This window comes from Pseudonaja textilis, chromosome 17 (genome assembly GCF_049901715.1).
Source record: "Pseudonaja textilis isolate UNSWEBS1 chromosome 17, rPseTex1.2, whole genome shotgun sequence".
Taxonomy (NCBI): domain Eukaryota; kingdom Metazoa; phylum Chordata; class Lepidosauria; order Squamata; family Elapidae; genus Pseudonaja; species Pseudonaja textilis.
In genome coordinates this window covers 3,124,347-3,137,986 of record NC_142006.1, presented here as the reverse complement: position 1 = coordinate 3,137,986, position 13,640 = coordinate 3,124,347, and the positions used below count along the sequence as shown (strand labels likewise).

General features: G+C 44.0%; 1 protein-coding gene across 15 annotated transcripts in view; it reads right to left on the bottom strand.

The window, feature by feature from the left end:
- Positions 1-13,640, bottom strand: part of DNM1 (dynamin 1) — an 81,124-nt gene that overhangs the window by 32,777 nt on the left and 34,707 nt on the right. For 12 of the 15 annotated variants that reach the window (XR_015739760.1, XR_015739761.1, XR_015739759.1 and 9 more), the window contains exons 11-15: positions 13,094-13,180; positions 12,724-12,794; positions 11,790-11,841; positions 9,400-9,411; positions 7,870-7,983 (exon numbers count right to left, since the gene is read on the bottom strand). Coding sequence is in view for 12 of the 15 variants with exons in the window: in XM_087914573.1 (XP_087770699.1) it covers positions 7,870-7,983; positions 9,400-9,411; positions 11,790-11,841; positions 12,724-12,794; positions 13,094-13,180 (336 nt within the window). In the remaining 3 variants the exon portion in view is untranslated. The remainder of the gene's footprint in view (positions 1-7,869; positions 7,984-9,399; positions 9,412-11,789; positions 11,842-12,723; positions 12,795-13,093; positions 13,181-13,640) is intronic. The other 3 variants (XM_087914568.1, XM_026712422.2, XM_087914569.1) reach the window with 1 other exon arrangement.

Genomic DNA, 13,640 nt, shown 5'->3' with positions numbered 1-13,640 from the left:
CTTTCGTTTTCCTTTTTTGCTATTCGAAACTCTGACCCTAGAAAGACACCACCTCTTTAGGAAAAAAAAAAAAGGATTGAAAAAGGACCATCGTTGGATGCTTGCCAAAGGCAGATCCTGTCCGGTTGCCTCCACTTAAAATCCTATTTTTATGTCAGGGACGAACAGGGGAATAAAAATTGTTGATTGAGGTAGAGTAACTTGCGGAGTGAAGGAGAGCAAGCAATGATTGTAGAGGAGGAGGAGGAGGAAAAGGAGGAGGAGGAAGAAGAAGAGGAGAAGGAAGAGGAAGAAGAAGAAGAAGAAGAGGAGGAGGAAGAAGAGGAAGAGGAAGAGGAAGAGGAAGAAGAAGAAGAAGAAGAAGAAGAAGAAGAAGAAGAAGAAGAAGAAGAAGAAGAAGAAGAAGGGGAGAAGAAGGAGAAGGAGGAGGAGGAGGAGGAGGAGGAGGAGGAGGAACAAGAAGAAGCTTGAATGTTGAGGTTCTTGTGTGGGGTGCAGGAAGATCCTGCAAGATTCGTACCCCACATAAGAGGCAGGAAGAGAGTCGGACTGAGGACAGCCAAAGGAAAAAAAAAGAGGACTCCAAGCTTTTAATTTTTCCCAGTTGGCTCCTTAGGGTGCCAAGGTTGGCCAACACAAACACCAACTCTGGCCCGTTGGGCAGAGGTTGGAAAGAGACTTCTGTCAACAGAGAAAAAATGTCCCTATTGATTGGCGGTTGAAAGCTAAGAGAGGCTCAAGAAAACACTAATTTTGTTTGCTTTGTGCCTGAAGGAAGAAAAAAAACCCCTGCGGGACGCTGCCTTCGTTTAAAAAGCTATTCCATCAAGTAGGAGAATCACCTACACGAGGAAGGCAGAGGTTTAGCAAATATCCTCAAAAAAAAAATGGATTTTTTAAAAAGTCCATATTGATTCTCAATTCTGTCAATTCCTGAACCAATTAGCTTTTAATTTATTGGGAATTAATCTGTTCACATGAACAGAAAAGGATGCAATCAAGATCAAGGGAGGTACTAATACCACTCTATAAAGCCTTAGTAAGGCCACACCTAGAGTACTGCATCCACTTTTGGTCACCACACTATAAAAAAAGAGGTTGAGACTCTAGAAAGAGTGAAGAGAAGAGCAACCAGGATGATGAGGGGACTGGAGGCTGAAACATATGAAGAACAGTTGCAGGAACCAGGCCTGGCTAGTCTAGCGAAGAGAAGGACCAGGGGAGACAGGAGAGCATCTTCCAATATTTGAGGGGCTGCTACAGAGAGGAGGAAGGGGTCAGGCTATTTTCTAAAGCACCTGTAGGCCAGACAAGGAATAATGGATGGAAACTGAACAAGGAGAGAGATTCAACCTGGAAATAAGAATTTCCTGACAGTGAGAGCAATCAACCCGTGGAACAGAAATTGCCTTCAGAAGTTGTGGGAGCTTCATCCCTGGAGGCTTTCAGGAAGAGACTGGATTGCCATCTGTCAGAAATGGTGTTGGGCCTCCTGCTAGGGCGGGGGGGTTGGACTAGATGACCTACAAGGTCCCTTCTCACTCTGTTAATCTGACATGGGGAGTGAGGAAAACTGATGGCAAAGGAACAGGAAAATAAGAATATATTATCTCGTGATGCACCAGAGCCTAGAAGATTGGGCAGAAAAGGAAAAAATGAAACTCATAAGATGGTGGACTGGGGTTGGAGAGAACTTAGTCCTGGGTAGTAGATGTGATGAAAGTCCTATCGGTCTAAGATGTTCTTGTGTAGGGAGGATTGGGTTCCTTTACTCATTGGTTTAAAGCCTTTGTACCTACTCAACCTTTCAATCTAAGTCACACAAAGCGAAGCCAAAAGCCAGCTTCGCGGACTTGTTCTGAAAGTTCCTTTGTAGGGTCTGCTCGGGTGGGTTGGACTAGATGACCTCCAAGGTCTCTCCCAGCTCTGTTTAATCCGTATAGGGCGAGAAAGGTGGTTTGTTTTTTTTAACCCTCTGCTAGTGTTTGGGGTTTGTAAGCCCCCAGCTATGGCTTCTACCTAAAAAAAAATAACCCCATTGCAAGAAACAGAGCTGCAAACGCCAACAAGCTTCCAAAATTTGGACAGAAGCGAAGCCTTCCATCTGTGGAGGAGCAGAACATTTTAGCATTTTAAGAGGCTTTATTCCTCCTCCCCTTTGCTGCGGAGGAGGCCCGGGGGGAGAGGGGGGGATGCTGAAGGAGTGGGATTTGTGGAAAGGGTGGGTGTTGGGGTGGGGGTTTTACTGGAAATGTGGAAGAGGAGGGGAGGAAAGAGGAACACACACAACTGCACACCGCTTTCCTTTCCTTGGGGTGGGAAACAAAGACTCCTTTCTTTGGGGGTTCCCCCCCCCCGTGCTATACCAGCCCAGGGGTCTCGGTGCTGTTATTTATTATTTCGGCTGGCAGGTAGCAGTTTTTCTTTCAGTCGGCTCTCCCCCATCGAATGGGGGCCGAAGACATCTACAGCTGGCTCCCCACCCCCCAACAGCCTCCCCTTGCCCCCCAGGACTGAAGGAAGCCCCAGTGCCACCCCCTTCCCTTCTCTCTCCCAATCCCCACAGCTGGAAGTGGTTAGAGCGGCTTATGCTATTTCACTGAAGTCCTTCCAGGCACCTTTGAGCAACTGCAGTCAAGGATAAAGTGGAGCTGAGATTCAGGCCACTTCTGGAATCCAGATGCGGAGGCCAATCTGAAATCTAAAACGCCTGTTTGCTTTTGAGCTGGCAAGGAGGAGGAGGAGGAGGAGGAGGAGGGTGCAGGAGAAGAAGAGGAGGCAGAGGGGGAGGGGAGGAGGAGGAGAAGAGGAGGAGGAGAGGAGAAGGAGGAGAAAAGAAGAAGAGAAGGAAGGAGGGGGAGGAAAAAGAAGAGGAGAAAGAGAAGAGAAGGAGGAGAAAAGAAGAGGAGGAGGAAGGAAGATGAGAAAGAACAAGAGGAGGAAGAGAAGAAGAGGAGGGAGAGAGAGAAAGGAGGAGGAGGAGATGAGAAAGAACAAGAGAAGGAGGAGAAAGAGAAGAGAGAGGAGGAGAGAAAAGAAAAGGAGAAGGAAGATGAGAAAGAACAAGAGGAGGAGGGGAGGAGAGAAAGAGAAGGAGGAGAAAAGAAGAGGAAGGAAGGAGAGGGGAAAGAAGAGAAAGAGAAGAAGAGGAGGAAGAGAAAAGAAAAGGAGGAGGAAGATGAGAAAGAACAAGAGGAGGAGGGGAGGGGAGAGAGAAGAAGAGGAGGAGGAAGAAGGGGAGGAAAAGAAGAGGAGAAAGAGAAGAAGAGGAGGAGGAAAAGAAAGGAGAAGGAAGAAGAAGAGGAGGAAGGAGGGGAGGAGGAGAAAAGAAGAGGAGAAAGAGAAGAAGAGGAGGAAGAGAAAAGAAAAGGAGGAGGAAGATGAGAAAGAACAAGAGGAGGAGGGGGAGGAGGAGAGAAGAAGAGGAGGAGGAGGAGGAGGAGAAAGAGAAGAGAAGGAGGAGAAAGAGAAGAAGAGGAGGAAGAGAAAAGAAAAGGAGGAGGAAGACGAGAAAGAACAAGAGGAGGGGAGGAGGAGGAGAGAGAAGAAGAGGAGGAAGAGGAGAAAGAGAAGAGAAGGAGGAGAAAGAAGAAGAAAGGGATTGGGAGGAGAAAGAGAACAAGAGGAGGAGGAGAGGGGGAGGAGGAGGAAGAAGAAGAAGGTTCGGGAAACTTTAGCGGCTGAGGACAGCGGGGCGATTTTAGTCCAGATGAGGCAGAGGCCAGTGGAGAGTAATATGGAGTCATTTAATCTTAGGAATCATCTCTTGCAGTTTGAGTCCCCTTCCAAGATTTTTGGATGGCTTTCAAAAACCTCTGAGAGGAGAAGCATCTGGAAATCTTTTTAACCCCTTGGAACTCCGGAGCGGTTTAACTCGGAAAAACCCAGCCCTCGTGGTGCAAACAGACTTAAAGACTTTGTAACGGCCTTTTCCCACCGGTGTCTCCCAGACGATTCAGGCTCCAAATGATAACTCTACAACTCCAAGGTCAGCAGAAATCCTTTCCCAAACCAACTTAGTGGAATAAGCCATGATGACCTCTATCAACGATTGCACTGTTTCTCGACCTTGGAGGCTTAAGACGGGTGGACTTCAACTCCCAGAATGTTTTTCCGCAGCCTGTTGAATTCTGGGAGTTGAAATCCACCCATCTTAAGCCTCTAAGGTTGAGAAACACTTGGTTAATCCAAACACCTATCCATTAAATACCTTGAAGCTGTCCTCATCACCTTCCTGTGACCACCTTTATTTATTGACTTAACTTCTCAACTGCTCCAGTCTCAAAAGATCTTCCAAGACTTCCTTCCTAGCAAAACCCTTTACCATCCTTTTTTTTTTAAAAAAATGTTTTACTGATACATTTTCCTCTTAAAAAAACAACATGTCTACCTGAACAGCGTGTTGTCTGGGCACAATTTTAACTAAAGATACAACAATAACCAAAGTCATATTCGTAATCTTAATAAACATATCAATATTAATCACGACATCATAATACCGTTAGTTTATCCATCTAGCCAAATTTCCAATACACATTCTTATTATCTTTTAAAATTCTGTTTAGTTTCTAACTTCTGTTTCTGTTAGTTAACCATTGGTAGAATAAATCCCAGGTTAAAAAATATTCTTTTTTTTTCCTTTTTCTTTATCTTAAGTGTCAATCTGTCCATCTCAGCACATTCTAATATTTTTTATTACACTTTCATCTCATCCTTTTTTCATTGTTGTACAAACACTATTCTTACTGCCATTACTACATGCAAAATTAAATATGTATTCACTTTATTATACTGTTCTGGTAGTATACCCAGCAGGAATGTTTCTGGTTTCAAATCGATATATTGCTTTTATCATTTTTTTCTAACCAAGTATGTATTTTTGTCCAATATTTTACTTGCCTTTGGACATGTCCACCACATATGATAATATGAACCTAGTATCTGATGAAATTTCCAACATTTAGCTGATAGATTTTTCAAACATCTTTGCCAACCTCTCTGGTGGCAAATACTACCACCTATAAAACATTTTGTATTAAGTTTTCCTTATAGGCAGTTGACATGGTTAGCTTACAATTTCTATCCCACAATTTCTGCCATTTGCCATCCTTTTTGTGTTGACTTCAAATTGCCATCGCTGCCTTTTGCCATAAATGCCAGGTCAGACATAGCTACTCTGAAAGATTGTTTTTTAAACTCTCCTGGCAGGAAACGAAAAGTTGATGTTAAAAAAAAAAAAAAACACCCACTTTTTTTTTACAACTGCCTCGATTTCAACCCAAGGCGAAAGAAACCTCGGTGGGCTCTGATTTATGTGGGGAGGGGGGCACACCGTTGGATTTATTAGCCAGATGCTAGCTAGGAAGTTTGCCAAGGAGAAGGAAGTATTATATTTTCCCTCTCCCAAACCTAGAATACTTGGTGAGCTTGAATATCACAAATCATCTGTGGATTTTTGTTTTAGACAAATGCATAGCAAACAGCACAGATGTTTTTCACATAAAGCAACTGTAAAAACAAAACCAAAAAAAAAGGAGACGTCTGTGGAGAGTCTCAATCATCCAATCGGAATAGAGCTAGAAGGGACTTTGGAGGTCATCTAGTCCAACCCCCTGCTCTTGCAGGAGACCTACGCTATTTCTGATAGATGGCAGCCCATTGTTTTTTAAAAAGGCTCCACTGTTACGGCACCTACAACTTCTGAAGGCAAGCTATTCCACTGGTTAACTGTCCTCACTATTAGGAATTCCAGGTTGCTTAACTCTGTGATTATTTCTCGTCTTGCCTTCTGATGCTTTGAAAAATAGGTTGGACCCCCTCTTCTTTGGGGCAGCCTCTCAAATATTGAAATACTGCTATCATGTCACCTCCTAGTTTTTCCGGCCATATCGAATTCCTGCCACTGTTCTTTCATATGTTTTTTGTCTGCAGGCTTTTAATCATCTTAGCTGCTCTTCTCTGCGCATTTTTTTTTTCCAAAGGCTCAACATCTGTTTTTGTATTGTGGTGACCAAAACTGGATACAGTATATTCCAGGTGCGGCCTTACTAAAGGCTTTAATAAAGCGGTACTAATACTTCACATGATTTCGATCCTGGGCCTCTTGTTTATACAACCAAGGATTGTGTTAGCCTTTCCGTAAACTGCTGTGTCTCATCTTTAAGTGATCGTCCAAGTACGACTCCAGTTTCCTTTTCACAGTGACTGTTTTTGAGCCAGGTTTTGTCTAATCTGCAGTTGTACCTTTTGGTTTTTCCTGGCCAGGTGTAAAAAAAACCTTGCTTTTCATTCAACAACATTAAATTCCATGTTGTTGGATAGGGTCCGTTGTTCAAGTCTGTTAAGATCTTTTTGGATCCTGAGATTGTCTTTTCCCAGCCTCAGCCCGCCGAGAATTGCATGAAGTAGGCTATTTTAAGCCTGCTGAGTCTTCCTAATTCACTGCTGTAACCATTGCACCACCCTGGAGTTCAACAAATCTCTCCTGAAGAAGGGCAGGGAAGAAGATGGAACAAGAAGGACTATACTAACTGTGTGGGCTTGTGTTTTTTTTTAACCTCTCTGCTAGTTTTCAAGACAGCCAGGCACGTAATTCTTCGACATTGGAAACTTTGAGAAAACACCGTAGGCCAGATTGCAATTTGCCCAGGCATTAAACAAGAGGAAATGCCACTGACCAACTGCCATGTCCAATATTCTTGGCGTTAGTAACCTCTCTCCACTCCCTGGTGTATGATCCGCCTTACAAATTATGGCTCATTTCTCAGAGGCACAACCCCAATAGGGGTGATTCACGACATAACTCAAACAGCCGGCCATCCCTCCCAGAAACAAGTCACCAATAAGTAAACAAGGAAGAGGAAGGCAGTTTAAGGAAATCCCCAAGGCAGTTGGATGGCAATATCAGCTTGAAATTAGCTTAAGAGCTCGTAGGACACTGGATATATCTCTGTGGACCACCTGGAGATGACCAAAGCCTATAAAGCAAACTCACCTCTAAAGGAGAGATCTCCAACCTTGGCCAATTGAACACTTGTGAGCTTCAACTTTCAGAATTCTGGGGGTTGAAGTTCACCCATCTTCAAATGTGATGGGTTGAACGGCTGCTGCGGGCTCGTAGGGTCTCAGAAGAGCCACTAGCTAAGACTCTGCTTGGAGAGCCCCCAATAACGTCAGAAAGACAAGCTGCAAGGGAAAGCTCTTAATAGGCTTAACTGAACTTCTGGGCTTTCCGCCAAGAGCATTTCACACCTCGTAAAAGTGTGGCAAGCTAGATAAACAATCCACTAAGCGCTTGCAGGGGAGAGCCATGGAGAAAATGAGATCACCTAGCCACTAGCCTCCGAGGGGATTAATTCACAAATAATAAGAATCACGCCACTCACCAGAAACTTCACTAAAACTCCCAAGATCCCTCCTCACAGTCACTGCTGTTAAGCCTGGTTTCACCCAGTCCTTTATTCAAGTTATTAAATTAAATGCACAAAATAGTAAACAACTTTTTGGTATATAACCTTTTTTTTTTTAGGGAATTAGGGCAAAGAAGCAACGTCGAGTTGGCCACACACACCCAGTCCCATGACCACCAACCACACCCTGGCACCCAGTCATGAGGGCAGAGAGCCCCTTGCTAAAAAATGTGATGCCCGCCCTTGCAGCGAGGAATTGTGGGAGTTGGAGCCCACAAATCTTAAAAGTTGCCAAGGTTGGAGACCCCCTGCTCTAAAGGATTAGATAATTAAGCAAGGACTGGTCTTGCGGTCTGATACGCTCCACGGACAGCAAAGGATCCCAAGAACTAATTTCAGCAGGTTGAGAATGTATTTTTCATTTGTGGCAGCCAAATGGAGATCATCTCAGAGTCCTTACCTCATCATCTTTGTACCACGAGAGGTTTTCGGCAGTCAGGACAAACCAGTATTCTTTGGCGCCTCCTTTCATGATGCCAATGTTGTTGATCGTGAGCCAACCTTTGCGGATCACCTGTGGACGCCAAAACGCACCAGAGTCACGAATGCCAGGTCCAGGATCCGGATAAATGCAAACACAACTGCACCACAGCAAACACAACGAGCGGCAGGATTGGCTGAGAAGCTGCTCCGTGGAGCATACAACTCAAGCCAACGATCTGCGATTAGTGATGTGAAGTCTCGGGGCGGGGGGGGGGGGGAATGTGGAAAAACTTTAGAAAATAACATTCCCCCGCCGCCCCCAGTTTAAAAAATGGAATTATTTTGCAAAACTACGCAATGCATGCAGCCGTCTTTGCATGGTTGGGATTACTGATTAAGCAGGGAAAGGAAGAGATGAGAAACAAAGGAGTTAATAAGCATTTAACAATGGAGCGAGAAACTGATGTCCTTTAATTGTGTTTGCGCTGTGTGAGCCTGTCAAGCATCTTCACAGCTGCGCCCTTGACATGTTAACTCCACGGACCTCAGACTAGGACCTTTAAAAGTTCTCCACCTCTCTAAAGAACGATCAGTTGGGTTCACCACTTTCCACAACCTCCACAAACCCCTGGAACAGGGTCCAATTCAAGAAGGCCCCCCCACGTTCCTAAGATGGTGGCCTTTGAAAGGTTGGAGCTCTGCAACTAGGAGCTCCAGAAAAGATGGTTATGGACCATGCTCACTGGAAGGAGTGGCAACCGTACACCGCATCTCCAGAACATCAGATTGGAGGACTCTACTGAAGAAGTCCCATCTCAAACTACTAGAGGTTCACGTTTAGTGAACTGGGTGGTCCCATTGACATATAGATCTTTGCATCTGCTCACATCCTTTGCAGAGTGACATCAGGACACACTTGTGTTGGGTGCCAGCACACAAATGACATTGTTTTGGGAATGTGTTCTCTTGCTTTCCATGTCTCTCATCCTAAGTTCCGGTCAACTGATGACCATTGTCCCTTTTCTCCCCTCTACCCTCATCTATTGGGCATTTCATTCTTCTCCTCAGGCTTGGAATCTGCCTGTTGAGTTTCAGGCATGTTTAAAAGGTTTGCACGTCCTGTTCCTTAAAGGAGCATCTTCCAGTTATAGCAATAGGTGTAGTAACCACATTCCCCAAAGCACCAGATAATCTAGATGGGTGGATTTTGCAATATGAAACCTCTGGGATGTTGGAAAGGTGAAATTTTAAACTCTTAATTTTACAATTCCCTCCACGTTTCTCTGACCTGCCTGCAGTATCCAAAATGAATAACCCCATGTTCCAATTTCGAATCTTTTCGCTTCCTTGTTTCTCTTTCCCCCCAAAAAACCTGATTTGACTTCTTTCTCCTCCTTGCTTTGTCTGCGCACCTCCCAGAGGTTCTAAAATTAGTAATTTTTTTCAGACATGCCACAAACAATGAGTGGCTATTTTATTTCTCCCACCCACCCCCCCTCTTACTCACCAGGATCTCATCCTGAAAAAACAGAGCAGCACCAGCAGAGACAACAGGAGCAAAGAAAGGAAAAATTATTACTCAAAAAACAAAAAAGAAAGCAATTGGAAGGAAGAAGCTGCGCGCACCAAAAGTGTGTGTGTGTGTGTGTGTGGAGAGAGAGAGACACACACAAATGCATAAATGTATGTACACACGTATATAGCCTTCCCGATTTGATTCCACCAAATGCGGACATCACAATGTCCAGATTTCCACGGTGCCCAACGAAGGATAATGGGAACTGTAGTCATAAACTATCCCATTAAATTATTAAATTATCCCATTAAAGGATAATGGGAACTGTAGTCATAAACATAACTGTAGTCCAAGTGGAGGACACTAACTTTGGGAAGACCGGTAGATGATCTTCCACCCATCCATCCACCCCCAAATATTTGTGACTGAAGATGTTTGCTCAAACTAACACCTGGATAACACTAAAAAAAAAAAAAAAAGCTCACGCCGCCAAAGAAAATTCTGCTTAAATAAAAAGGAGGGGAAAAAAAGAAGAAAGGGGGAAATTAAGCACCGGCTGGTCTTGAAGGACCCCTGAATCGAGATTATGGGCCACTCAATTATGGAGGTTTGGCGTTTCAACTCAAACCTCAAGTCAGTTTAGGAGTTGGGAGTCCAAAACTATTGGAGAAGGAAGGAAAAAGCAGATTTTAGAGTACATCTTTCCTAAGACGTGTTGATGAGAAACACAGATATCTCAAAATGGGAGGGCCTTCCTTGTTTGGGTTACTCGTTTCGATTTACTACAGACAGCCTGTCCCCTGTTTCTATGGCAGCCAGAAAGACAAGCAGAAAAAGGATTCTTGGAGGCTGACATAGTCCTTGACTTCCAACAGTTCATTTAGTGACCATTTGAAGTGGCAACAGAATTGAAAATAGTGACTTGTGGCCATTTTTCACACTTACAACTATTGCGGTATCCCCATAAATCACCTGATCCAAATTTGGATGTTTGGCTGCAGCTAATGAAGGGAATCAGGGCCTTTTTCTCCCCCGTAACCCATGTTGCTCCCTTCTCCGTTCCTCCCTGCGTGCCCTAGGAGGAAGAGAGGGTGGGCCTGGGTCTTCCTCTGAATGCCTAGACAGACTATGCCCTTCCCCAGTTTCCTCCACAGCCACCGGAGTCACAATCCCACTTCCTGTCAGCTGTTCGACCTCCTCCTCGGAATCAGACTCCAACAGGGGCATGACAGGTTTCACCGTTGACTTTACTTGTCAGAAGATTGCAAAAGACGATCCCACTGCAACTGTCATGAACATGAGTCAGTTGTCAATCATACGAACATAAACCTTGTGATTGTGCGGAGGCTGCAAAGGTCGTAAGTGTGAAAAATGGTCCTAAATTTCCTTCTTTTTCAGTGCCATTGTAACTTCAAATGGTCACTCTATGAACTGTGGTAAGTCGAGGACTACCTATAGAGGTAAGCAGCACCTAGGTTGGTAGGTAGGACAAGAGATGAATTCCAACCTTGGTCGTAACCATCAGATTTTTACCGATCGGTCTGCTAATTTCAATCAATATCTCAATTTTTCTTTTCCCAAGACTACGGAGTGGGTTTTTTTGAGCATGATGGATTGGGAGAAGTGTCAGGATTCCAGCAATCGCCCAAATTCAATCATGATTCTCGAGCCAAACTTCAATAAACTGCAAAGGATTTAATTGAGGTGACATACTGGCCCTGCCCTGTATTAAGCCAACTCTGGCATACGTAATTTACAGTCATCTATGGCCCTGTTTCCCACCTTCCCCCTGGGTGTCTCATAAACCAGATTCTCCAATTGAGGCCGTTCACAGGCTGGGTGTCATCAATCATGTTCTCCAATTATGGGCCGGGTGACATCAATCACATTCTCCAAATTAAATATATTCGCAGGCAAAAGCTCTGATAGTTTAGTTACAATCTTTTAAAGGTAAGAGTTGGAATGGACCTTCACTTCCAAACTTCTTCACTGCTCTTCCAGATTTGCTTCCTCCCCACCCACCCTTTATAATGGCAACTACTAAACGAGGCATACGAATGGTTTATGAGTTGACAAGAAGGTAAGAAGGCCATCCAAACTTCTTCCGTCTTCACAACACTGCTAACAAACCTTCTACTTCCAAATCTTATCTACCTATCTGGGGGTTGAAAAATGGAGCGAAAATGGGAGCCAATGGAAGGCCAACGTACAGAAATCGAATTTATCTCCATAGATGACATGGTCCACATCACCCACAATGCATCCACAATGCACATTAATGAAAGCATCCACCATAAATCATGCCAAATGACAGGGAAGACCACTGACATCCGTTCATTGCATGGGACCCCCCTCACTTTCAATTGTTGAGGGATTCTTACCTGATTCCCAGCTGTTTTTTTCTTACTCATTTGGCTGCTCCTCTGCTGGGCACTGCAAAAGAGAAATGTTTAGATAGCTATATAGATACTGTAGATAGATAGATAGATAGATAGATAGATAGATAGATAGATAGATAGATAGATAGATAGAGAGATAAATACTGTAGATAGATACTGTAGATAGATAGATACTATAGATGGATAGATAGATAGATAGATAGATAGATAGATAGATAGATAGATAGATAGATAGATAGATATAGAAAGATAGATACTGTAGATAGATAGATACTGTAGATAGGTAGATACTGTAGATAGGTAGATAGATATAGATAGATACTTTAGATAGAGATAGATAGGTAGGTAGATAGGTAGGTAGGTAGATAGATAGATAGATAGATAGATAGATAGATAGATAGATAAATGATAGATATTTAGATGATAGATAGATGATAGATAGATATGCCTCTCTCTTTCTTACAATAGTTACACTTTTCTTTCTAGGATCTCCCAACAGGAGATGGACTGTGAAATATCTAAAAAGCTTTCATTCCAATATACTTTGCAACATTAAATTTTCGAGCAATCACCCAATCAGAAGAGAGCTGGAAGGAACCTTGAAGATCTTCTAGTTTCGCTTCTCATCCAAGAAGCTTCTTCCGTTCTGACTGAAGAAGCTTCTTGGATGAGAAGCGAAACATCTTCGAGGAAAAACAAAGTCCAGCCGCCTTTTGAAAAAGCCTCTCTGGGACCACCATGACCTGGATGACTGAGAATCTCTGTAGCCCTCTGGGAAAGCAGTGTTTTCAACTTTTCCCAGAAGGCAGATAACAAAATAAGAGTTAATGGCTGGGTGAAATTTGTCAAGAGGAACAAGCTCAACATCGAAAAGATGGGCTGCCTCAAGTCATCTCATAAGTAAATTTTGACTTACTTGGCAAATCCAATGAAGTCTTCATGATTGGTGTTCATGTAGGCCAACTCAATGTCTATCAGGAGCATGACCTGGGAACGAAAACCATGACAAGAGAGAGTTGAACCATTTGAGAGCCCTCAAAACGACCTCCATCAACATCTCCACACTAAGCTTATGGTTACTAACACTACGATACTGCACCGGGGCCTCCAAAACTGGGTTTTCTGCTCCTATAACCCTCCGAGAGGTGGATTCTCCTGATGAAGAAGGCTGGGATTCGTTGGGGGGAGAAGCGTGGACTCCAAATGAAAAACTGCCCAAGGGGTCCCTCTGGAAGGGGATGGTTGGGTAGCTACAGAAATGGGAAGCTTCTCCAAATAGAACATACCTGGTCTTTGGTCCTTCCCTCTCTCTCCCGGATGTAAGTAGTCACGATACGCTCCATCTCCTCCCGCAGGTGGGGATATTGGCTTAGCTGTATGGGGAGGGAAAATAAGAGAGGGAAGAATGTCCAGACAGAGAAGAAGGTGGAAAACATACCCCAACACACTCCAGGAGTATCTGGCCAGGTTGTTGGGGAATGAGAAAGCAAAAGGGAAGAATATGGGAAAAGGGAAAGCTGCGAAGATGTTTTCCAACATTCAACCAAGTTTGGAAGTTCTTCCTTAAGGCATGTTGTAAGCCTGCTGTCAATCCCAGAGGGCTTTCTTTCCAGTGGAGAACAAATCCATCCATGGTGGCTTGCAAATCGTGACTTAGGAAGTCAGTATGTGGAGTGAGTCACACTAACCGGGCCTTAACCAATCAACCATGATTCAAGGAACCATGGCTTGGGGTGACGCCGACAACAACATCTCCCCTGCGAGGAGGAGGATGTTGAAGATGAGTTATGGAATGAACGATAGCCACCCCTTCAGAAGACCCTGGGTGGGTTT